Source organism: Rhinopithecus bieti, unplaced genomic scaffold (genome assembly GCF_001698545.2).
Source record: "Rhinopithecus bieti isolate Rb0 unplaced genomic scaffold, ASM169854v2 scaffold_6439, whole genome shotgun sequence".
Lineage (NCBI taxonomy): Eukaryota > Metazoa > Chordata > Mammalia > Primates > Cercopithecidae > Rhinopithecus > Rhinopithecus bieti.
In genome coordinates this window covers 154,438-181,847 of record NW_016805421.1, presented here as the reverse complement: position 1 = coordinate 181,847, position 27,410 = coordinate 154,438, and the positions used below count along the sequence as shown (strand labels likewise).

General features: G+C 37.9%; 1 protein-coding gene and 1 pseudogene across 1 annotated transcript in view; one reads left to right on the top strand and one right to left on the bottom strand.

The window, feature by feature from the left end:
• Positions 1 to 1,755, top strand: part of HSD17B4 (hydroxysteroid 17-beta dehydrogenase 4) — a 96,624-nt gene extending 94,869 nt beyond the window's left edge. Inside the window, 1 exon segment of the mRNA XM_017872335.1 lies at positions 1,324 to 1,755. Coding sequence (XP_017727824.1) covers positions 1,324 to 1,413 — 90 coding nt within the window. The 3' untranslated portion in view covers positions 1,414 to 1,755.
• Positions 1,756 to 6,473: 4,718 nt separating this feature from the next.
• LOC108529814 (60S ribosomal protein L21 pseudogene) lies at positions 6,474 to 6,959 on the bottom strand (annotated as a pseudogene).
• Between the last annotated feature and the right edge of the window lie 20,451 nt (positions 6,960 to 27,410).

Genomic DNA, 27,410 nt, shown 5'->3' with positions numbered 1-27,410 from the left:
CATCGTTTTGTTTGTTTGTTTTTTGTAACTGCATAGTGAAAGAAATCTTAGTTTTGAAATTCTGGTCTCCTGTTTGAATGAATTTCATTGTGACTGAATGAGCTCTCTCTTACTATTTCTGGAATAAAAAGTTGTTGCCTTTTCTCCAGTTTAGGAGGGTTTGCTTCTGAGACTAAGTGGTGCTAGTTAACAAGTATTGTTAACAAGCATTGCTGAGCAAAGAACACTTGAGTTTAAGCCCTGGCTCTACTTCTTGCTGGCTCTGTAGACTTGAGCAGGTTATTTAATAAGCTCTCTGAAATTCAGTTTCTCATCTGTCAGCCGGGGTAAGAACTGCTGATATGCCCACTTCAAGTTGACCGCTATGATTCTTAAGTGAGATTATATTTGTGGAGTTGCTTTGTAATGCTAAGTGTGTATAGGTATCACTATTTTTTCCATTTCGCTAGAAATCTAGAGGCTTTTTCACTTCATATTTTATGTAAGCTGTAAAAACGATGATTGATTATTTTTATTTTACTGATAGGGAATTTACACTGAAGGAGAACTTAAGGAACTTGCACCAGTTTCTGTATCAGGTTAGATACAGAACTGCTACAGGAGCCCTTTGTTTTTTAACACACAAGCTTTTGCTTCGTAATGATCGTGAATTAATACTCTCTTATCACGTCAAACTAAACTACGCACTGTACACATTATTTAATGCACACAATAGAGTTGTGTTATTTAGGTACTGTTATGCGTTTTATGGATGAGGAGATTGATGCTCAGAGAGGCCACGTTATCTAAGCATTTTCTCAAGCTCACCTTGCTATTAAGGGGCAGACCTGGAATTTAACTTAGGCGTTCTGATGCTACAGCCGTGATCTGTTTACTATTGTGTTATATTCTCTAATTTGTCATTTCGTGGCTTTCTAGTTCATGAAACTGTAGTAAATATTTTAAATCTGCTTTTAAAAGTTCTGAATTGAATATTTTTATTAGGAATACAGTGTAGCCTTTTATTAATATGGTCTCAAATTCACATGTAAGAACCTAAAGTAAAGCCAGAAACGTAGGTTGAAACAGAACTCCCAGATCCGTGAGTTCAGATAAATTATTGTATAGTTTTCTAAAATACACAGGAGTCATTTTTTCTTTTTTAGATATCTAAAAAGTATGTGCTATCTATAGTTATTAAGTTGTCATTGCTAAATAAAAGTTGCCTTTGTTGTCCAGAATTATTAACTAAATTGTATTCAGCCTGAATAATGATCTTAAAAAAAAAAAAAGAAACTATAACATGGTAACAATTGGCACTCTTTTTCCATCCTCTCCTTGCAGGCATTCTTTAGTGGCAGACTGAAGGCCAGAGGGAACATCATGCTGAGCCAGAAACTTCAGATGATTCTTAAAGACTATGCCAAGCTCTGAAGGGCACACTACACTATTAATAAAAATGGAATAATTAAATACTCTCCTCACCCAAATATGCTTGATTGTTCTGCAAAAGTGATTAGAGCTAAGATGCAGGGGAAATTGCTTAACATTTTCAGATATCAGATAACTGCAGATTTTCATTTTCTACTAATTTTCATGTATCATTATTTTACAAGGAACTATATATAAGCTAGCACATAATTATCCTTCTGTTCTTAGATCTGTATCTTCACAATTAAAAAATTTCACCGAAGTCCAGTTTCCTTAGAATTTGCGATAGCATTGATAAGTTGAATGGAAAATTAAATCAATAAAAGCCCAAATTTGATACCTTTGTTTTTTGTGATTTTCTATTTTTTTATTTATTGATACCCGAGTTTTTATGTGAATTTGCATATATGCACTCGTTTTTCACACTTTGTTCTGATAGTATTGTGTTCTAAAGCAAGAGAAAAGTCTTTGTGCTCCCAAATAGTTTTCTTTTTTCTCCCCTCCCCTTTGCTGGAAATTCTTTACTACATATAATGTTTATAAATCTACCAAGTATAGCTTTCTTGAATAATCAGCAGTCTCAAATCAAAAAGATGGTCACTAGCAAGTACTGCCACATCACTGTTTTCCTCAGCATTTAGCTCTGATGAAGTGTCCTGGGAGATGCTCCTTGGGTAAGTTGGCTGCAGAGGTGAGCAGCAGCAAGTGGGATGCAAAGGTCAGGGTTGGAGTAAATTTCAGTCATGTAACACAGCTGAGGAGAATATGTGTGGGTGGCTAGGTTCCCAGGAAGGAACGGGCTGAGTTTCCCAGGAAGCCGACTTTGAGATAGAGATTCATGTGCAGGAAGTTGACTTGGGAGGTGCTTTTAGGAGCAGTACCTGCCAGGAGAAGCAAAGGAAGCAGAGCTGGGCGGACGGAGACATTAGGCTGTGGTTGCAGTTACCATAAGGCCTGGACTGATCTTTTGGGTGGCTCTGAAGCTGGGATGGCCATTCAGAATTGTCCTGAGGCAACTGGTCATTGTTATGACCTGCTCTGCAGTGGGGCCATGACCTTGATCAAAGCGGCAGAGCAATTTCTGGAGTTGGCTTGCCCAGCAGTTGGGGGAATATGTTTTTTTTTTTTTTCCTTAGAACTTTTAAGTTCAGGGGTACATATGCAGGATGTGCTGGTTTGTTACACAGGTAAACATGTGACATGGTGGTTTGCTGCACAGCTCATACCATCACCTAGATACTAAGCCCAGCATCCATTAGCTATTCTTCCTGATGCACTCCCTCCTTCCACCTTCACCCCCATAACAGGCCCCAGTGTGAGTTGTTCCCCACCATGTGTCCATGTGTTCTCATCATTCAGCTCCCTCTTATAAGTGAGAACATGCAGTGTTTGTTTGGTTTTCTGTTCCTGCATTAGTTTGCTAAGGATAATGACCTCCAGCTCCATCCATGTCCCTGCAAAGGACATGATCTCATTCTTTTTTAAGGCTGCAAAGTATTCCATTGTATATAGCAACCACATTTTCCTTACCCAGTCTATCATTGACGGGCATTTGGGTTGATTCCATGTCTTTGCTATTGTGAATAGTGCTGCAGTGAACATTTGTGTGCATGGACCTTTATAATAGAATGATTTATATTCCTTTAGGTAAATACCCAGTAATGGGATTGCTGGGTCAAATGGTATTTCTGCCTCTAAGTCTTTGAGGAATTAGCACACTGTCTTCCACTATGGTTGAATTAATTTACAGTCCCCCCAATAGTGTAAAAGCGTTCTTATTTATTCACAGCCTTGCCAGCATCTATTGTTTCTTGACTTTTTAATAATTGCCATTCTGACTGGCATGAGTTGATACCTCATTGTGGTTTTGATTTGCATTTCTCTAATGATCAGTGATGTTGAACTTTTTTTCATGTTTCTTGGCCACATATATGTCTTCTTTTGAGAAGTGCCTGTTCATGTCCTTTGCCCACTTTTTAATGCATTGTTTTTTTTCCTGTACATTTGTTTAGGTTCCTTGTAGACTCTGGATATTAGATCTTTGTCAGATGGATAGATTGCAAAAATTTTCTCCCATTCTGTAGGTTGTCTGTTCACTCTGATGATAGTTTTTTTTGCTGTGCAGATGCTCTTTAGTTTAATTAGATCCCATTTGCCAATTTTTGCTTTTGTTGCAATTGCTTTTGGCATTTTTGTCATGAAATCTTTGCCCATGCCTGTGCCCTGAATGGTATTGCCTAGATTTTCTTCTAGGGTTTATAGTTTCAAGTTTTTACATTTAAGTCTTCAACCCATCTTGAGTTAGTTTTTGTGTAAGGTGTAAGAAAGGGGTCCGGTTTCAATTTTCTGCATGTGGCTAACTAGCACTTGCAGCATCATTTATTAAGCCTATTAGAGAATCTTTTTCCCATTGCTTGTTTTTGTCAAATTTGATAAAGATCAGATGGTTGTAGGTGTGCAGTCTTATTTCTGAGTTCTCTATTTAGTTACATTGCTCGGTATGTCTGTTTTGTACCAGTATCATACTGAGGAATATGTCTTTCAATCCTGAACGGGGCTTTGTAGAACTCAGCACACTTTATTTGAGGAAACAAGAATGTAAATTCAGGGATCAGGGGAGGTTTCAGAAATTTCGAATTGTGATACTTAGAACAGTGATGGAACAGTAGAAGACTGTTGCTGATTTTAATGAGTGAACAGGGTAAGTAGAAGGCATAGAAAGAAATTATATTTTTGGCCATTATGGCTTTGTCTCATGAACTGTATAGTATTTTTAAATTTAATTCAGAGTGATCTGTTGTTATGCCAATTGAATTAGAAAGAACAATGGCAGTATTTTTAATGTTGGTCTATTGTACTAAATAGTTGTTTCTGTTGAGCTTGGGAAAGCTTTAGTGTCCAATAGAAATAGCATGTTAAAATTAATGCCACCATATATTATTGAAAGTGTTGATTATATACCCTAGATACCTAAAACTTAAGGAAGTTATGTTTTAATTTTCTTACAGATCTCTGTCAATATTAATGGTCAGAGAACTACTCATATCCAGATTTGGCAACTTATTAGCCATGCTCTTTAACCCTTCTGTAATACTTAATATTGTCAAATGTCCCATCCTTCTTAATTCTTCTTACCTTTCAGTGAGAAATATATTAACTTCTTAATGAACCTGCTAATCTGACTTCTACTTGTCTCTTTTGTGATTTCCTTTGACTACCAGTGAAGTTCATTTCGAGAGGCAGTTTCCCAGGTTTTTACTGGGATCTTATTCACATGGGCTCCTCTCCCTGAGCACATCCCCAAATTCCAGACTCAGGAGGAAAGCAGGTGTTTAGCATAAACCACATTGTTTGTACAAACATGGCACAGAGAGCCACTCAGTGAGGAAATGGTGGGAAGCTTCCCAAAATTTAAGTTCCCAGATACCAGCCGGGGGTCAACCTCAGAAGCATATCTTTCTAAGGGCAGCAGGCTCAAGGTCTGCTTTGTTAGCTCTTTTTCTACACTGGTAGGATCAGCCCCAACCAAGCCACATTGCCTAAGAGCAAATCGGGTGTGATAGCAGGAAATTTGGAGGTCTGGAAAGCCAAATCCCAAATATCCACCCCACAGGTTCTTTAGCTCTCTTAATTTGCTGCTTTACCTTAACATCAGGTAAACTATATATCCCTAAGCCTTCCAAGTGTCGCCTGTGTGAGACTGAGCTCAATCGATCCTAGTGGAATGATCTCTGACTTCTCACAGAACTTTGCATATATTTTAAAGCAAACAATAAGAAAGTTGATTTTTTTTTTCCATTGGGAATAAATAGATTTGAATAGTATTACCCCAGCATTTTAACTTTGCCTGCTAGGTCAACAAATAAAGCAGAAAAACTATGATAATCCAGTTCCACTGAGAAATTCTGAAGTTCAGAAACTTCAAAAGCTGACAGTTATGGAAAGCGATTTTCTGAAAGAAGAACATTTTAGGTCAATGTGGACTAAGCTATTTTTATGAGGGGAGTGGAGAGAAAATAACCTATTTTTACAGTGCATAAATAGGCAAAATACAGAAATTGCAAGCCTTAGCTAAAAATGAGTCTAGATTTATATTACATATATACATAGTATATTAGCTGAAGTTGCCCAATTAAGTGATTTCTAGACATTAGGGTTAACATAGCTTAAAAAAAAAAGATACCTGAGATTGCCGAGTGTTGAGGCACTAAAATTCAAAATGTATGTGTTTGTAGCTTCATTCGAATCCATCTTTTAAGAAGCTTGGTTATATAACTTTTAAGCCCACAGCTCACAAGAATGGAAAAATAGTCAAGTAGAAAGAACCATGTGTTGTTGCAGGGAGCACTGGCTGGAGGGAGTTTTTGTAGGAAGCGTGGAAGAAGTCATAAAATTTACCCAGAAAACAGACTAAAAAGTATTTGAAGTGAGGTTGAACAGCTCTATACACCTTAATCTCTTGAAGTTACAGGAGTGTCAGTAAAGAACAATGATGGGTTAAATCAGAGGTCAGCATATATTTTCTGTAAAGGGCCACACAGTAAAGATTTTAGGCTTTATGGGCCACATTTGGTCTCTAGCATATTTCTTTAAAAAAAAACAAAAAACCTAAAATTGAAAAAGCCATTCTTAGTTTGCTAGCTGGACAAAAAACAGGCTAGAAACTGGATTTGGTCTGCAGGGTGGGACCTGGATATGGGTGCTGAGAGCCACCGGCTTAGAAAACAAAGTTTTCGGCTGTCATCTTGATTTAAAAAAGAAAATTATTATTTTTTAAATTTTTGTAAATTATTCCATGATGATTTAGAGGGACTATCTTCAAACCAGTGCACATATTTCATAAATAATATCTGGCCATTTTCTCACCAATTGAGTAATTTGTTCCACAATAAGCCACCTCACATCTTTCAGCAAGAAATACATTAAATAGTAAAGACATTACATAATGGATAAGAACACAATTAAAATTTGCTTTAAATATTTTGGGGAGAAGACACCACACTTCTACTCAATGAATAGAAACATTTTTACAGTCCAGAGGTCTTTTGTTTTTTTAACACCTACTATGCCATGAATTCATAGGGAATAGGTTCCAGCAACTCAGGCTCCTTCCCATCGGTTCTCACGCAGTGTGCTTCGTTGAGTGGAGCAGGCTGGCCCTTCAGTTGAACCCAGGTACCTTTCTCTTTGGCTTCTTTCTTTTTCTGATTATTTTCCTTCATGCGTTTCAGGAAGCTATCTTGGCTCTTGGAGTGCTTAATGTGTTCAATATGCATATTAATTCTCTTGGCAAGAATCTTGCCCTTAAGTTGTTTGTTTACAATAAGGCCAACAGCGTACCAGATAATACTGTAGACTCTTCTAGTTTTGCCATGATAACACTTGTGGGGCCTTCCATTTTGAACAGTACCCATTCCCTTGATGTCTACAATGCCACCTTTCTTATAGATTTGCCTATAATATGTGGCCAAAGGAAAAACTCTCTGTTTTCTAAAAGGCCTAGAGAACATATATCAGGTGCCTCTCCTCTTTGCCTTTGTGTTCATCATTTTGGTGAATTACTGGAAGATGGTGGTTCCGGCCGAAAGAACTGTCAGGAAAAAGATATATAAATAGACATGTACTAAAATCAGAGTCAGGGACTGTACTGAGTGATACAAGCATGCTGGAAAACCTGAGTCAGGGATGGTGTTCAGGGACCCTAGCGTACTGACACATGAGGTTGTGTTCTAACTCATGTATTTATTAATATTCTAACACTCTATTACATGATTTCTCTTTTCTTATCTTTCTTGTGAGGTTTTTGCCATCAAAAAAGATAATACAATCTTTTTTGGCCATAGGGCTTTTTTCGCAGAGGGCTAGTCCCACTCCTAGTTCCTTCATGTATTTATTATTCATCAAAACCTTTGCTGTCCATCAGGTGCCATCTTTCTTCCAGCTGCTGAACAGTGTCCATGGTGGGTGTTGGAAGGTGTGTGGAGTGAGCAGAGCAGGGTCCAGCATGGGAAACATGCTGTGCCCTCTTACATGATGTTATAAGGAAAGAATGAAAGGGCAATGGCATGACAAGAATGTGGCTGTGTTCTCGGATGCTTCAGGATCTTTCCTGTGTGGACTCGGTCCCTGGATATGGTGCCTGCCTTAGGGAGCTAGAGGCTGGGAAGAGGTCCAGCAGTCACCTGCATCTGCTACTGTTCTGTGTGGACACTTTGATCCTGATCGTTATTATATAGTTATTTCTTGTTTAATTAGGAGGCAAATATTTCAGTTTCATAGTAGACATGTTTGTGATCCCAAATATATAACCAACTAAAACATAATTGTTGGCCAAAATTTAAAAAAATCACCCCAGAAATGTGTAGCATGATGCAATTCATGTAGAATTTTTAAAACATTATACTTTCTATGGCTATATTTACCTGCAATAAAGGGATAAAGCATGGACTGGAGAGGATCCACACCTACTTCATGAGAGTAGTTGCTTCTAGTGAATGAGCTTGTAGAAGTTATCAAAGATGATTTCAGTGTATCTGTAAGTTTTCATTTCATCTAAACTATATTCATTAATTTAACTTCTTTGCTTTGATTTTATTTCCTACATTTCCTTTATTCCTGTTTCATTTGGCATCTTTGTCCTTCTGTATCATGTAGACAGAAACCCTCTGTATCGTAATAATTTGATTATTTTTACTTCATTATCTATCACTTTAATAATGGTCAACAGGGGCCTGGCAGGGGGGCTGAGGTAACTCCCACCCTTCACCCTGATAAAACCTCAGCACATCTGAGAGCTCCCCCAGCCACTTTCATCAAGCCTGGGACCTCTGCCAACCATTGGGTATTACATCTACACACCTGCCTTAGTTACTACCATTGCCTACCTAAGGACACCTCCCCTAATTGGCCTAAAGCCTGAATCATCAATTCAGAAAATAACATACTGGGGAAAAAGTAAATAAATAAATAAACTGTATACCTTGAGATAATTAGATAAGCTTCAAGAGATCCCTGCCATTCCAACCCTATAGGAGGCAGTGAACGTGCCCATGCGCTAAGTATATAACTGCTACAACTAGCGTCTGGGAAAGCCAGTGCACAAGACTCTCTGTCACTAAGGAATTCATACAGAGTGCTCACTCTTAAAAGCACAAAGAATCAAATTAGGCTAAAATAAACTATAAGCATTAAAGTCATATGCTTAAAAAAAAAAACAGTCCAGTCAAAAATAAATTCAAGAACAATTTGAAGAAATAGTCTACCCAAATGAGAAGGAACCAGAAAAGTAAATCTGGTAATATGACAAAACAGGGTTCTTTAACACTCCCCAAAATATCACACTAGCTCCCCAGCAATGGATCCAAATCAAGAACAAATCTCTGAAATGCCAGATAAAGAATTCGGAAGGTGATTATTAAGCTACTCAAGGAGGTACCAGAAAAAGTTGAAAACAAGCATAAAGAAATTTTAAAAATCTAGGATATGAATGCAAAAGTTTCCAGAGAACTAGATATCATAAACAAAACAATCAGAACTTCTGGAAATGAAAGACACTCTTAGGAATATACAAAATGCAGTAGAAAGTTTCAAAAATAGACTAGAACAAGTAGAAGAAGGAACGTCAGAGCTTGAAGAAAAGGCTTTTGAATTAACCCAATCACACAAAGAAAAAAATTTTAAAATATGAACAAAGTCTCCAAGAAATATGGGATTATGTAAAATGGCCAAACCTAAGAAAATTGGTATTTCTGAGGGAGAAGAGAAGTCTAAAAGTTTGGAAAACTAATTTGAGGGAATAATTGAGGAAAACATACTTGGCCTTGCTAGAGATCTAGTTATGCAAATACAAAAAGCTCAAAGAACACCTGGGAAATTCACTGGAAAAAGATCATCACCAAAGTACATAGTCATCAGGTTATCGAAAGTTAAGACAAAGAATTTTAACAATTGTGAGACAAAAGCGTCAGATAACCTATACTGGAAAACCTGTCAGAATGACAACAGATTTCTCAGCAGAAACCTTATAAGCCAGAAGGGATTGGGGTCTTATCTTTAGCCTCATTAAACAAAATAATTTTTGTCAAGAATTTTGTATCCAGCAAAACTAAGCTTCATAAATGAACAGAGGTAAAGTCTTTTTCAGACAAATGATGAGAGAATTTGCCACTATCAAACTTGCATTACAAGAAATGCTAAAAGAAGTTCTAAATCTGGAAACAAAAGCTTGAGATACACCAAAATAGAACCTCCTGAAAGCATAAATGTTATAGGGCCTATAAAACAATAACACAATTAAAAAAACAAAGTATTTAGGTAACAAGTAACACGATGAATAGAATAGCACCTCACATTTCAATATTAACATTGAATGTAAATGGCTTAAATCCTCCACTTAAAAGATACAAAATGGCAGAATGGATAAAAAAAATCAAGAACCAAATATCTGCTGTCTCTAAGAGACTCATCTAACACATAAGAACTCACATAAACATAAGGTAAAAGGGTGGAAAAAGCTATCTCATGCAAATGAAAACCAAAAGTGAGCAGGAGTAGCTATTGTTATATCAGACAAAACAGACTTTAAAGCAATAACAGTAAAAAAAGACAAAGAAAAATATAATGATAAAAGGATTAGTCCAACAGGAAGATATTACAATCCTAAATTTATATCCTAACACAAGAGCTCCCAGATTTATAAAACAATTACTACTAGACCTAAGAAATGAGATAGAAAGCAAGACAATAACAGTGGGGACCAACATTCCACTGACAGTACTAGACAGATCATCAAGACAGAAAGTCAACAAAGAAACAGTGGACTTAAACTATACCCTAGAACAAGTGGACTTAACAGATATCTACAGAACATTCTACCCAACAACTGCAGAATATACATTCTTCTCATCATCACATGGAACATTCTGCAAGAGAGACTATAAGATAGGCCACGAAAGTCTCAATGAATTTAAGAAAATTGAAATTATACCAAGCACCCTCTCAGACCACCGTGGAATAAAACTGGAAATCAATTCCAAAAAGAACCCTCAACACTGTACAAATAAATGGAAATTAAATAGTCTGCTCTTGATTGATTTTTGGGTTAACAATGAAATCAAGATGGAAATTTAAAAATTCTTTGAAATCAATTATAATAGTGACACAACTTATCAAAACCTCTGGGACCTAGCAGAAGCAATGCCAAGAGGAAAGTTCATAGCATTAAATTCCTACATCAAAAACTATGAAAGAACACAAATTGACAACATAATGTCACACCTCAAGAAACTGGAGAATCAAGAACTAACTAATCCCAAACCCAGCGGAAGAAAAGAAACAACAAAGATCAGAGCAGAACTAAATGAAATTGAAACAAACAAAATACAAAAGATAAATGAAACAATAAACTGGTTATTTGAAAAGATAAACAAAACTGATGTACCATTAGCAAGATTAACTAAGAAAAAAATGAGAGAAGATCCAAATAAGCTCAATTAGAATGAAACTTGGGATACTACAACCAATACCACAGAAATACAAAAGATCATTCAAGGATATTGTGAACACCTTTATGTGCACAAACTAGAAAACCTAGAGGAGATGGATAAACTTCTGGAAACATACTACCCTCCTAGACTAAACCAGGAATCAATAGAAACTCTAAACAGACCAATAACAAGTGGTAAAATTGAAACAGTAGTTTAAAAAATTGCCGACAAAAAAATTCCAGGACCAGATGGATTCACAGCTGAATTCTATCAGACATTTAAAGAAGAATTGGTACCTATCCTACTGAAACTATTTCAAAATATGAGAATTAGAGAATCCTACCGAAATCATTCTATGAAGCCAATATCACACTAATATCAAAACCAGGAAGACATAACAAAGAAAGAAAACTACAGACCCATATCCCCGATGAACATAGATGCAAAAATTCTCAACAAAATACTAGCTAACCAAATTAAACTGCATATCAAAAATATAATATATCATGATGAAGTGGGTTTCATATCAGGGATGCAGGGATGGTTTAACATAGGCAAGTCAATAAATATGATACATCACATAAACAGAACTAAAAACAAAAAACATATGATCATCTTAATAGATGTGGAAAAAGCATTAGATAAAATCCAGCATCCCTTTATGATAAAACCCTCAATGAAATAGGCATGGAAGGAACTTACCTTAAAGTGGTAAAAACCATCTATGACAAACTGATAGCCAACATCATACTGAATGGGAAAAAGTTGAAAGCATTATCCCTGAGAACTGGAACAAGACAAGGATGCCCACTCTCACCACTTCTATTCAACATGGTACTGGAAGTCCTGGCCTGAGCAGTCAGACAAGAGAAAGAAATAAAGGGCATCCAAATTGGAAAAGACGAAGTCAAATTGTTACTGTTTGCTGATGATATGATCATAGACCTAGAAACCCTTAAAGACTCATCTGAAAAGCTCCTAGATCTGATAAATGAATTCAATAAAGTCTCAGGATACAAAATCAATGTAAACAAATCAGTAGCACTGCTATACATCAACAATGACAAAGCTGAGAATCAAATCAAGAACTCAATCTCTTTTACAACAGCTACAAAAAAAAAAACTAAAACAAAAAAAAAAAAAACTTAGGAATACACTTAACCAAGGAGGTGAAAGATCTCTACAAGGAAAATGACAAAACACTGCTGAAAGACATCATAGATGACACAAACAAATAGAAACACACTCTATGCTCATGAATGGGAAGAATCAATACTGTGAAAATGACCATATTACCCAAAGAAATCTACAGATTCAATGCAATCCCCATCAAAATACCATCATCATTCTTTACAGAACTAGAAAAAACAATCTTAAAATTCATATGGAACTGAAAAAGTGCTCACATAGCCAAAACAATACAAAGCAAAAAGAACAAATCTGGAGGCATCACATTACCTGACTTCAAATTATACTACAAGGCTATAGTTACCAAAACAGCATGATACTGGTATAAAAATAGGCACATACACCAATGGAACAGAATAGAGAACACAGAAATAAAGCCAAATACTTACAGCCAACTGATCTTTGACAGAGTATACAGAAATGTAAGTTAGGGAAAGGACACCCTATTCAATAAATGGTGCTGGGAAAACTGGCAAGCCACATGTAGAATAATGAAACTGGATCCTCATCTCTCACCTTTTACAAAATCAACTCAAGATAGATCAAAACTTAATCCAAGACCTTAAACCATAAAAATTCTATAAGATAACATTGGGAAAACTCTTGCAGTTGTTGGCTTAGGCAATTAATTCATGACTAAGACCCCAAAAGCAAATGTAACAAAAATAAAAATAAATAAATGGGACATAATTAAACTAAAAAGCTTCTGCACAGTAAAAGAAATAATTAGCAGAGTAAACAGACAACCCATAGAGTGGGAACAAATCTTCACAAACTATGCATCCAACAGTGGACTAATATCCGGAATCTACATGGAACTCAAACTAATCAGCAAGAAAAAAAAACCCAAATAATCCCATCAAAAAGTGGGCTAAAGGCATGAATAGACAATTCTTAAAATCAGATATACAAATGGACAACAAACATGAAAAAAATTCTCAACAGCACTAATTATTAGAGAAATGCAAATTAAAACCACAATGAGATACCACCTTACTTCTGCAAGAATGGCCGTAATTAAAAATCTAAAAACAATAAATGTTGGTGTGGATGTGGTGAAAAGAGAACACTTTTACTCTGCTGGGGGGAATGTATGTTAGTACAACCACTATGGAAAACAGTATGGAGCATCCTTGAAGGACAAAAAGTAGAAATACCATTTGATCCAGCAATCCCACCAGTGAATATCTACTCAGAGGAAAAGAAGTCATTATATTAAAAAGAGACATGCACATGCGTGTTTATAGCAGCACAATTTGCAATTGCAAACATGTGGAACCAACCTAAGTCCTCAACAAACAATGGGTAGATAAAGAAAATAGAGTGTATATACATGGTTGAATACTACTCAGTCATGAAAGGGAATGAAATAATGTCTTTTGCAGCAACTTGGGTGCAGCTGGAGGCCATTATTCTCAGTGAAGTAACTCAGGAGTAGAAAATCAAATATCGTATGTTCTCACTTATAAGTGGGAGCTAAACTATGAGGATGCAAAGGCATAAGAATGATATAATGGACTTTGGAGACTTGGAGGGGAAGATTGAGAGGTGGGTGAGGGATAAAAGACTCACCCATAGGGTTACCTGGTTATCCATGTAACCAAAAACCACCTATATTCCAAAACTATTGAAATAAAATAACAATTAATAAAAAAAAGAAATGGCCAGCAGGGAGAACACAGAAAAGGTGAGTTGAATTAGGAAGAAGCTACATACTCCAAGGACAGTTGAAGGCTTCTTCTTCCTTTCTGTTCCAGCTATTCATCTGTTCCTCCAAATAGTCCTTCCGTATCTTTTCTATTTGGCTCTTGTGAAAGTTGATAATATGAATTGTGTCATTCTTGTCATAGCCAACTAAATCTGAGTCAAGAGGGCAGGCGGGAAAAGCACTTGAGGCACAGAGCACCTGCTCCAAGAACTGGATTTTTCACAAGCCCAGCTGCTGAAACAGCTTGCTGTAACCCAAAGACCAGTTTTACCTTGTAGCTGCTGAAAATGACTGGGTGTGACTCTAAGACTAGTTGTACCTACTACCGTCACTCATCAGTCAGAGCTTGCCAGCTTTCAAAAGCTTCTCCAGTGCTGATGAGATTTCTTTCAAAGCAGTACATAACATTGATCTTTCTAATAAAACTCCCAATCTCCTCTTGTTCTTTGGACATTCCGAAGACTGCCTGGTCTGTGTATACCCTGAATTGCAATTCTGTGATTCCCAAATAAAATATTAAATTTAGAGATTTGTCTCTGCTTTCATTTTAATTTTGGCACTCTTGAAAAAACCATAAAGCATCCAGGGACAATAGCAGTTCTTGACTGTAATCATATATATAAATTCTAAGATGCTCATTTTTTTCACATTCTAACATCTCTGAAATTAGTTTGTATCTTACAATTGATGATTCTTAGGTGCAATGAGCCATGGCAGAAGATAGCCCTTGTACAATGGGGTAGTTACTGCTTCTCCTGCACACTGATGGCTCCATGTTTATATAACTCCAGCTAAACCTCGGTCCTGATCACTATTCCCTACCCTGCAATTCCCCTAGATACCTCAGGTGTTTCAAAAATAGAACACATCCACAACTGAAAGCACACCTCTTCCCTCTCACCCAGAGCTGCCTGTAGGCCACAGGGTACTCTTCTGTGTTACAAATACATGCTCCCCCCTGAAATAGGGCCTTGTGAAAATTAGAAAAGGTTGTCCCACTCCCACAGTCGTGCAGTTAAAATGGCACAGCACCTGACGTGGCCCTGCTCCTACCTGCCCACCCTTATGTATTCCCTAGATCAGTGAGTGGCCCCAGCCCCAGCATCTACTCGGTTTTCCAACTGGTGGCTCAGATATCATCTTGGATCTTCCCTTTTCATCTCGATCAACATTTATGAACCACTACATTCTATTATAGCAAATACTGCTGTAGACGTTTCACTTCTGAATGGTTTTCTTAGATTAAAACATTTAGGAATAGAATTGTTGGAGACCAAGTATTTTTATGTTTATGAATGGTGAGTTCTGTCATAAAATAAAAGTAACACCCTATACAAATCAAAGCCTATTGATCGGGCATTCTTTCTTTCCCAGGTTTATTAAATTTTGTGTCCAAGTAGGAAAAGGCAGTAAGACTTAGACCTCTGATTCAAATGAGTTGGCTGTGGGAGTAACTGAGACAAAAAGTAAGCACATTAATTCTGTGTGCAGATGATGGACCAGGAGGAGGAGACTCCTGCTTCTGATTGGGAATGGACACTATCAGAATATTCTGTCCTACTCACAGAATATGTTATAAGGAGATGGGTAGTTCTTTGTGTTAAGATGACTTGAATCTTTGGCCCTTCTGAACAATCAACTGAAGTTGGGGCTCACTGACAACCAAACCTCAGCCCAAAGCAAGTCACCCTCATGTCCCAAGGGAGGACACCAGAACAGTGAGAGTATTTCACCTTGGAGCCCAGATTGGCATAGTAGAGGTGATTGGTACTGCTACTTTCTGGCCCACTGCACACCATAAAATAGTCTTCTCTTCTTTTTCCTATGACTGGTTAAGATTACACAGTTTGACTGGCACATGGGGGCAGGCCAGGACAGACTGAAACAAACCATTTTCTCTCATGCTTTACCTTGAAGCTTAATTAGTTGGCTATACCAGAAATATGTGCTCCATGTGGCTATACTGATTCTCAAATAGCAGTTTTCAGCACCACCAATGGGTAGTATTGATTGAATGAGTATTTACTGAACTAAGGTGTACAGGCCCTGGCAATTTAGATATAAATAAGGAAGAGAGAATATCTGCTTTTAAGCAGCTGATTACATTGAGTGAGTGAATTCAACTTTATTGTTGTATCTTAAAGATTATGATCATTTAAAGACATTCTTACTAAATAGCAGACATTTGGTGGTTATTCAGATTTAAGTTGAATTTTTAAATTGTTTAGAGAATAAATTCTTTTCCAAGAGTTGTTTAAGAAATATGCATTTCTCCACGTGTGAATTATCAGTTTCTATTCTTACTGTTGGTAATTTTAAAAATTCCCATCTGGCAAATGGCAATGAAACTCTGAGAAGTTAAATGAGCTTTTCCAGGTCACAGTGGGAGTATCAGAGTTAGAGTATCAGAGTTAGACCAAGAAATAAGGTCACCTGCCTCCTAGTTTGTGTTGATTCTGCTAAGCATTCTAAGCGATACCTCTAAACGTATCTTTTCATGCTCATTTTAAAGAATACTATGCTTTATCTTAAAATCTCTCCTTAAGGTGAATGTGCTGTGAAGAGTGCTGTCTCTAAAAGCTAGCTGTACTTTCACTCCATAATTTTGGAATTACAGAACATTATCTAACTGAAGGTGAAATAGGAGAGGGCTAGGTATTGTATTTCTTGGTATTTGTGGTATTCTTGGACCAAAGAAGTCCCTTTATCTTTGACATTTTAAACTTTTGACTTTCCTCGCAGAGTTGAAAATGTGCCCCTAGCTTATACTTTGTTAGCTCCTTTCTTTATGTATTAAAGTTCCATTCCTTAAGTGTCTTTTTACAACACCTCAGGGACTCATCTCTTCTAGACCTACACCCCCCTCTTTTACACTCCATATGCAAACCAATATACTTTGTATTTTTACTGATAAAATCTTGTAATTGGTGTATTCGTCAGGGTTCTCTAGAGGGACAGAACTAACAGGAGAGATGTATATATAAAGGGGAACTTATTAAGGATTATTGATTTACACAATCACAAGGTGAAGTCCCACAATAGGCTGTCTCTTAGCTGAGGACCAAGGAAGCCAGTCTAAGTCCTGAAACCTCTTAAGTAGGGAAGCCCACAGTGCAGCCTTCAGTCTGTGGTCAAAGGCCTGAGAGCCCCTGGCAAATCTTTGGTGTAAATCCAAAAGTCCAAAACTGAAGAACGTGGATTCTGATGTTCAAGGGCAGGAAGCATCCAGCACGGGAGAAAGATGGAGGCCAGAAGACTCAGCAAGTCAAGTGCTTCCACATTCTTCCGCCTGCTTTTATCCTACTACAGCTGGCAGCTGATTAGATGGTGCCTACCCAAACTGAGGGTGGTTCTGCCGCTCCCAGTCACTGACTCGAAGGTTATTCTCCTTTGGCAACACCCTCACAGACACACCCAGGAACAATACTTTGCATCCTTCAATCCAATCAAGTTGACAGTCAATATTAACCATCACAGTTGGCAAAGATAACTTGTCTCTTGAATTAAATTAAGTTTATAACTATTTTAAAGAATAATAGTTACAGGTCTGAGACATGGGCTATTTACTCTGATTTCTATACAATAGATTATCAATATTTTCTTTGTGGATCTTAAAAGTGAGATAATTACCACTATAAACACACTGAATTGCTGTAGAATTATGACTTTATCATTCAACCATTTAAAAAAAAAAGTTTTCAAATCTCCAAATTAAATTAATTAAAATGTTTAGTTGCTTTTCATTTTATAAATTCAATGATAATTAGTCTAATCACTTATTCAACAATTAGACTACAACAGAAATGAATTATTCAGAGTTTCATATTCTTTGTAAAGGCATGAATTTTCTAAGTTCACTTCAACTCAACTCAACAGAAAATCAGCTCAAAATGCAGGAAAGCAAATGAAGACATGAAAAGTTCTGATGATCAATGGGACCTGTTTTCATGCTTAATTTCACTTTTATATGTCAAAGACTGGGTTTCATCATGATATTTCACTCCAAGGAGAGCATTAATTTATCATTATAAAGGTATCTGATATAATAATGTATTGACATAATTAATTGGTAGCGTTAATATAAAGAGATTGTCCATTGCTAAAATGGACTAATGAATGTCTCAACTCAAGAACACATGCAGACAGCTAGGAATAGCTCTCTAGGTCTGTGAGCCACTTTACCTGCTCAGGCTTATATATATTCCCTTTCTTGCTTGAAAGGATAAGAAGGGAATGTTCTCCCTTGGCTAAAAGCTGAAGTCCATTTGCTGCTGGCAACTTGCCATGAGAACTGGGAAAGTCACTCTCCAGGCTTGCTTCCTAGCTGTTAATTTAAGAGCTTGGACTAAGCCATGGCTAGAACGTCTTCTGCTTTCAAGATTTTAGGAGTCCGTAAGCATTAGAGTTTCAGCCTTGCTTTGAAATAAAGTATTTTACTTTATCAAGTAAGAATTACACTGTATATGTATACCTGTTGAAAAGCAAGCGATGAAAAGAAGAAAATGATATGATTAACATGTTAACAGTATTGGTGGGGCAAAGGTGGTGGAAACCCAGGTTTTCTAGCCCTCCTGGTCACCACCTCTAATTTAATATTTAAATCAAAAGAACTTGCTTGAGTCCTTATTCTGCTTACATGAGAAATTAAAGCCCTTACTTCTGATTTCATTGAGTTATTAGTCTCTCATCTCACCTCATTTAGCTATTCCCTTCTTTCATCATTGCATTGAATCCAAATGTGGAATAGCATTCTTTTTCATTGATATTTTCCACCAAACCACAAATGTAAGGTAATTATATGTACTAGACCATTACTGAAGTGTTGGGCTCAACATACAACTAAGCTTAGCAGGCTGCTTGCACTTTAATTCTGTGGAAGTGCTTGGCCAATCCCACTACTGAAAAGTCACAAACCAGAGACCCCTCTCACATCTGCCCTCCTCATCTCCCATACCTCCAGAAGCTCCCAGCGTCTCTCACTTTATTGTACATAACCGTTCAGCTCTGTTTCTCAATCAGGCCATCAGAGTGTTTGTTTTCACAGCTGATGATGGTGTTAATATGTAGATAACTAAACAAAGACGTTTCCATATGAGGAATTCCACCTCTCTTGGTTACATGGTTTTTTTTTTCCTTATAAGCAAAGTGGGATGGCAAGGTAGGAAAGAGTGAGCAGGAGACATGGAGGTGGCTTGGAAAGAAGGAGGCCAAGAAAGGGAAATAGTGTCCTTGAGTTGCCCACCACTGGCAGCATCCTGTGTTGAGGGTTTTACAAATATTATCCCAGTCAATCATCTCAATAATATAATCTACCTATGAAGTAGGTTATGTAATTGTCCCTCATTATAAAGATGAGGACATAGGTTTGGAGAGGTTAACTTGCTCAAGATCATATTGCTATTAATTGGCAGACCTGAGATCTGAATATAGGCAATCTTTTTGCTTAATCACTGTAAAATGCTGCTTTGTCTATTATGCCAGTGTGGCACATACATTATTGCATTTTATTCCCGTAAGCTATGTGCAATATTCATCATTTTTTTCTGAAAAGGAAACTTTTCCAAAGTCACACACAAAGTTAGGATGTAACGGCACCAGGAGTCAAACCCAGCTCACTCAACTCCAAAGTCTATGTGGCATGATAGGCTTTCCACTGAAAATATTAATGTGCCTATACTTTTACTTGAGTTTAACAAGCAGAATTTGTAATAATTTTATAAAAATTTTGCAAGGTTTTATAATTAATGTCACAGATTTGATGCTTAAGAACGTTAAGTTTACGGTGTAAACAATAGAAAGAAAAGGAGAAGGAATGCTTCAAAGAAGATGAAAGAAAACACCTTTAGATAGTAAAGATACCACTGGGCAAGAAATACACATGGTTGGGATTGCGAGGTACTAGTATTCTAATTTCAGGATTTTAAACCCATGGATTCTGGTAGGAAACATCTCACTGTGTGCTTTAACTTGATGAAAATTAACTGGCAAGTATGAAAACATACATTGTTGTCATTTTAAATGTTGCAACTAAAATACGGAGTTTTTACTGTCTTTTGAAATTAGAATGCGCGCAGAAATATTTTACACATAAAAATTACAGAAAAGGGTGACAGGTAATTTGAGTCTGTTCTTAAAGGGTAGCCCACCAGAGAAACGAAAAGAATTTAGAACCAATAGACTCAAATGCATCGGGGCCATCCCAATGAATGCTTGAGTCCCTTTTTTTGAACTACCTGGCATGTGTTTGTGCAGCCTCTGGTTGGTCCTCTCTGTGGACGGAGAACTCTGTTTTGTCTTAGGAAAGTAGGCTGTCGTGAGTATTAGAAAATTCAGTGCAGTGGTCAAATGTGTTTCCTGATATATTCTGTTGATTTTGGATTTTGCTTAATGAAACAGGGGAGAATAAATTTATCCCGCTCTGTAGTGTCGGTTTAAATCCTTCTTTTTTTGAAATGTGGTCTTGCTCTGTTGTCCAGGCTGGAGTGCAGTGACACAATCACAGCTCACTACAGTCTTTAACTCCTGGGCCCAAGTGATCCTTCTGCCTCAGCCTCCTGAGTTGCTGGGATTACAGGCTGAGACACTGTACCTGGTTCCTAAATCCTTTTCAAAAGGGAGGGAATGTGGTCAAATAGAAATGATGTTAGACTTGGGTCTCAGGGCTAGTTGTACAATACCTGAGGATCTGTTCTCTTGGCTGTTCTCTTTGCCCATCTCATGGGGTTGCTTTAAGAGTCAAATGAGAATAAATATGAAAGTGTCTTAATAACAGCAGCTGATAGCTATTCTTTATGGTATATAAAATTAGTGCAGACAATGCTCTAAATGTAAGCAGATAAGTCTAGAGTTCAGTAATTCAGAAACTTTAATTACACAAGAATTGTCAAGACATGGACACTGTGGGCATAAGTTTGTCTGTGTGGGGATGGGGGTGGGTTCCAGTTGTCAAAGGTCTGACACCAGAAGACGGAACACATGCTCCAATCTACCTGCAGATGGGTCAATCCTTCTCGTGGGTGATGCTCCCAGGTGAGGCTGTCTGTCCTTAGCCTGATTCCCTTAAGGGTTGTCGTCCTGATCTGATTCCAGCAGGTGGATTGTGACTGTAGGACCCTGCCTAGTTTTGTCCACCTTTTCCACAGCGAGACTTTAATCCCCACATGAGGGTGAAGGGCCTGACCTATAGAGCAGATTTCGGAGACTCAACCAACATCTGCCTACCTCCTGCCATTGGTGGCTTAGTTTTCTTAATACTATGTTCTGCTTTTGGATGGGATTCACCTAATACCAAACCATTTTCTAGACAATGCTTCAGGTTTTTAAACTTCTGAGATTCTATGTCTTAGACCACTGGTCCTCAAAATATATAGTCCCTGAATCAGTAGTATCAACATCCCCTGGGAACTTGTTAGAAAGGCAAGTTTTGGGGCCCCACTCCAGATCTACTGAATCAGAAACTCTGAGGACAGAGTCCAGAAGTCTGTATTTTCACAAGCCCTTCAGGGGATTCCAATGCTGATTAAGGTTTGAGAACTCTGTCTTGAACTGTCTGATTGCCCTCTGTGCAGGCAATTTAGGCCACATCACCTCCTCCTTCTCCCTGTCCTGGTCACAGAGAAGGGTTCTGCTTGGTGTCAGCTTGCACTGCATTTCTACCAGCCTGTTGTTAAAATTCATCGAAAGGACCACCACTGTATCTATATATAAATAGTCTAGGTTAACAACAACAGAAAAGAATCCTAAAAAGAAAAGTAAATAGCCTAGGTTAAGAGTGCCACAGGGGCATGTTGACCCACATCTTTTCTTGCTATAATTTACAGATGTCCATCCTGATCTGAATTAACTGGGCACTTTTATTGCAATGACAAATAACATACAGTTCTATTTATTTATTTATTTATTTATTTATTTTTTATTATACTTTAAGTTCTAGGGTACATGTGCATAACGTGCAGGTTTGTTACATATGTATACTTGTGCCATGTTGGTGTGCTGCACCCATCAACTCGTCAGCACCCATCAATTCATCATTTATATCATGTATAATTCCCCACAGTTCTTTCAAAAATGAAAGAAATGCCACTGAAGATGTTGGACTTGGGGTGACGGGGCACAAAAGGCGGGAAGTCAGTTAGGATAATAGCCTGTTTCACATGTAGGATAACTTTCCTGTACTTTCTTCTTTTCTCCTCTTCATTTTCATTCTTGTTGTGTTTTTCTTTCTCCTCACAGGAACAGATGAGTAGTCTGACAGTGCTATTAGCCAATGAAGAAAAAGAGAACATTACCTTATTTATAGACTTTGGGCGTTAATATCCAGAGGTTTAAATGTGAAAGCTAAGGTGGGGCTTCATGAGTTCTACTTAATTTCCTCAGGAATAACAAAGTGGGAGCTACAATATGTCTTTGTTTAGCTGCTATGGTTTTCATTAAATTTAATTAAGTCTCCCAGAAGCTTTAAATTTAGGCAACTTCAAAATGCAGGTGGCTTCTGTTAAATGTAATTATATTCACTTTATAGCTGCCATGGTTTGGGAAAGCTGAGCTGTCAGACTTCAAATCTTTAATGAGTTCACCAGTGCTTTGGTTTCAGAATCCATTTCCAAGCAAAGCTCTGATTTCCCTCCCTCCTTCCCTTCCCTTCTTCTTCCTCTCCCTTCCTCCTCCCTCCTTTTCTTTCTTTCCCCTTTCCTCCCTCCCTTCCTTCTTTTCTCCCTTCTTCCTTCTTTTCCGTTTTGCAGAAGGCTGAGGCTAATACGAATCTAGCAAAAGCTTACAACCTCACTAATGAATTGAGGTCAACACTTCAGAGGTTAGTTTTCCCGGAGGTATTCTAAGCCAGTCTGGTTGACCAGCAGGGCAGGTGTACGAGGCTGGCAGAGGTCCTTGAGTTCAGTAGATTATCTGTCCAAAGGACCAAGGGACCACAAGTCTGGCAAGGATGAGAACAAATGTCTGGCACTACCTTAACGGCAACCACCACTGCCAGAGTGGACGGGGACTTACATGCACAGACCTCCCCCTCACCTTCTGTTTAATCCTTTTTCCTTTGATCCAAGTACATACATTTTATTTTAGATTTAGAAAGGAGTTAGTGCTAGTTTCTTGTGAAGTTAGTACAATAACATTGCAGAAAGCCTCTGATCAGTGTTTCCCAAATGACAAATTGAGTCACAAAAAGTAACTTGCTCAAAGTCACACAAAATAGAATCTCAGTTTTCTGAACCCCCATCTATGTGCAGTCCTGCAAATTGAGGTGGGCTTAGGGAGTAGGAGGAGGATGAGGAGTTATTAAAGAGCTAGAGTGTGCAAAACTTTTTTCAGGATCCAACATTTTCATATGACAACAGTTCCTCCTCAGAGATCCCAGAACAATTGTATTTTCTATAATTGTGCTGAAGTTTCATCTCAGCATTTCTCTCACTTACCTAAGAGCATATTATATCATTGTAAAGGCAATGAGAGAAGGTTGTCATAAGTTTGATGAAGTTCAAATATTTTTGTATTCTTGATATCAACTACATTTCCCTGTGTCTGAACGTAGATTATCAAAGTCAATGCAATTTATTTGCAGGTAAACAATTTTCTTTTAAAGTTGCAAGCATATTTCTGTACTACTTTTGTACACTTTATTTAATTACAACTATAATCTGGCACACATTTAATGACATGCATAATTGTTATTGTGAATTGCGGTCATTGGGGAAAAAAGGCAAGGAGTTGAATAAACTGTTTAAATCGGTGGTATTTCTACACAGCTAAGCAAATCAAATGTTTAAGTTTTGTTTCTCTTTGATATTTGTTCAATATCTACAATCAGCATTACTATAATTGATTTTTTCAATATTATCAATTTTTCTTTTATTCATACAAAATAAAAACATTTCTCTCCAAGATTGCATATGGACTAGGTATTGATGATATCAAGGAATTTTATTAAGTATAGTAATATAATTCTATTTTAGTTTGTTGTTCTAATTATGTAAAAAAAATCCTCATGTTATATAAATGCACACTGAATTATATAGCATCGAAGTGATATGATAGTTGTTCTACTTTTGTGCATATTTGAACGTTTTCATAATAAAAAGTTAGCCCCTCATCTGTGCGCATGCTGTAATGCAGAGCATGGATCGAATCCGTGCATATATGAAGGTCCAGTCATGGCCCCTGTATTCAACATGGCAGTCAGTGCTGGCTCTCCCATAGCCCCTTCTTAGGGCTGTTCTGCTCAGGTTCTTTTTGTGTTTTTTTTCTTTTATGCAGAATAATTCTTAGGTTCCCATCACCCAGGCTCTTGATATCTACAATATAACAATCAGTTCTCTTCCATAACACCGTGACTTCCAGGACATAGCATATTTAGGTAAAAGGCCCTACTGTGGCCTCAGACCTAAGCTACGTTTTCCAATTCTGTTTACCAGAGCCCCTCATTTAGGGAAATCACTTGGCATTTGTGTCACCTAGCAAAGGCCATTGACAGAGTGACCTAGGGAAGCCTGAGAAATGCCAGCGCTACTTTCCAGGTTTTGTGACAACCGGAATGACCCCCCGATGTCCAAATTGGCCCAGGCCCCAGGCATGTGGGTAGCTAGTTCTGGGGTGGGTAGGGCTGAGAGGATGAGAAAGAAGGAGCAGTCTCTGCACTCAGACTGAGCCTCTGTGAGAGCTGGGATCCTCATGCTGGGGAAGGAAGGACTCCAGTTCCTCAAGCTGTGTGTATGGCACGCCATTTTCTCCTGGCTCATGCCTTCCACCCACCGTCTCCCCTCCATCTCCAGAAAATCATGAAGTGCTCCCTGCACATGTTCCCTTCATCTACTTGCTGGTGGGTAAAATGCCTGTAAGGAGAGAACACATTTTAATCTGCAATCATTGATGAACTATATAAATGCAAACACTAGTTGAAACGAAGCATCGGAATTCCTTTGCCCCCAAGGCTAATCAGTCCTCAAGTATTTAGTGGTGATATCAGAGCTTCTCCCAAAGATAGGGAAAGAAGGCGGTGGGGATGGTGTGTGGATTTTCTTCTAGAAAGCAGAAGAGGCTGCTCTGACTCGCTCTCCTCTGTGGACTCACAAAGACGGCTCTCACTTCTCTGGCCCTTTTTGCCTAAGGCAAGGAAGACCTGAGGGGAAGCCCGAGGTGTGCTTTTGAAGCACGGAGGATCCTTGCTACATTTGGCCTATGGAAATAAATGTTATTGCTTTGGAGTATGATGTTTTCCTTTCTCCAAATGCGACTGGGGAGGGGGTCTCAGAGCTTCGGAGAAGGCAAGTGTAAATTAGGAAGGCCGGCACATGTTCTCTTTGTACTTAGGTGCTAGGATGGTCACCTCATTTTGATATTGTAACAGTTGAGTTTTTCTCTCTGGTTGTGTTATGTAGAGACTGAGGTTGCATACATAAAACAGCTGAGCCATGATTCCTAATACGGATGCTTGTGTTTTTAAATCCTTGCTCTTTGCCATAAATTAACTGTAATTGTTAATGTGCTTTGATATTGTCTTAACAAGCTGTGCTTGTTGTGAGAAGATAATTCAGAAAGAATTTTTAAAATTTTAAAATTTCTATAGCTTTGGGGATACAAGTGGTTTTTGGTTACATGGATGAATCCTATCATGGTGAATTCTGAGATTTTAGTGTACCCATCACCCAAGCAATGTATGCTGTATCCAATATGTAGTCTTTTATCCCTCAGTGCCCACCCCACATCCCCATACTGAGTCCCCAAAGTCCATTATATTACTCTGTATGTCTTTGCTTCCTCACAGCTTAGCTCCCACTTAGAAGTGAGAACATAAGGTATTTGATTTTCCATTCCTGAGTTACTTCACTTAGAATAATGGCCTCCAACTCCATCCAAGTTGCTGCAAAAGACATTAATTCATTCCTTTTCATGGCTGAATAGTATTCCATGGCGTTATATACCACATTTTCTTTATCCACACGTTGGCTGCTGGACACTTAAGTTGTTTTCATATCTTTGCAATTGCAAATTGTGCTGCTATAAACATGAGTGTGAATGTGTCTTTTTATGTAATGACTTCTTTTCCTTTGGGTAGATACCCCCAGTAGTGAGATTGCTGGGTTGAATGGTAGATCTACTTTTAGTTCCAGAAAGGATTTTTTTTTTTTTAAATTAAGATTACCCATGACTACTAACTGAGTTATCTTACATATGGTATTAGACACAAGGTAATCAGCACATAATTTTGCTTCATGACCAAAATAATAGTGCCTCATACAAAGTGTCCTTTGTGCCAAGGACTGTAACAGAGCCTAGGCTATATTTTAAGTGTACTTGTAAATGGCTTCAAATGAGAAGGGATAAATTAAGTTGGCTATAAAGGGGACATAAGTCTCAGCCACTTTATGCTTACTCCTGTCTTTCTGTAGTCCCCATTTCAGACATGAATTCATTGAGGACATGTTGTACCCCTCTGAATTGTTCACAAGCTATTAAAGTATTTGCAGTGGTGAAAGGTAATATCAGACACTTCCCCTCCCTATGATTTTGGAGATGTTTTAAGATGTGCAGGGACTTTACTGAATTGCTAATTAGTGTTGAACTCTTAAAAGGCTTGTGCTACGGAGGAATCATGACCTGGTGAGCAGTTTTATCTGCCTTTAGAAAGCATGATTATATTTTTCTTCACTAGGCTTTCATCTGAGTCAGAAATTATGCAATAATAATATTGTGATACTGAGACAAGGGCAGCAATAGTCCAGTAGGGAAGCAGGGGGAATCTGGAAAATTCTGCAAATCCAGGCAAGGGAACAGGATCTGGAATCCAGAAGGCCAGGGAGTCAGCAGCAGTGACTTTAACAAGTGATTATGAAATCTATGACCTCTAGATTTGGCACAGACTGCAAATGGGTTCTTGAAGGTTTTAGCTATTTAGGAGGACTTTGTGGACACAGAATCAGCAGCATCATTATCTAGACACTAGTTATAAATGCAAGTTCTTGTGCCAAGATCAGAACTACTGAATTAGCAGTCTGTTTTATGTGTCCAGGTGACGCTAGTGTATATTCCTTCAGTGGATCCCAGCAAAAGGAATCTAGCCCTGGGATTTCCAGAACTCTTGGTGAGTGGTGAAGATTAGAGCTTGGTTTCTAAGCCCTAGGTAGTGAATGAGTGAATAGAAGGTTGAGTTTTGGTGGCTGCAGTTGGGCACAAATCCAACAACAAAATTTCTTTTGTGAAATCTGGGAGATATTTTCCTCTTCAGTATGAAATATTCCTGAACCCAAGAAAGAAAGTCCTGGCTTAAGAAGGAAAGGGGAAAGAGAGATTCTGGGAAACACCAAGACACAGACCTGACTAATGGTTATCAAGTTGACAATATGAAAAGGGAATTTATTCGATGAGAGTAAATAAAATTTTGTATCAAAATGAAGCACATAAAATTAAATACGGATGGATGATTTCCATCAAATTGTTGAATTTCAGCAGAGGTAGTTTCCATTAGTAGAAATCACATTTTTGGCTCCATACTAGCTCATAGACAACATTAATGGTAGAAAAGAGTAATGGGATTTTTAGTCATTTACCCTTGAATCAGTTATATTACAGGTCCATGGTTGGGAATCTGATGGCACAAGGATTAAATATGA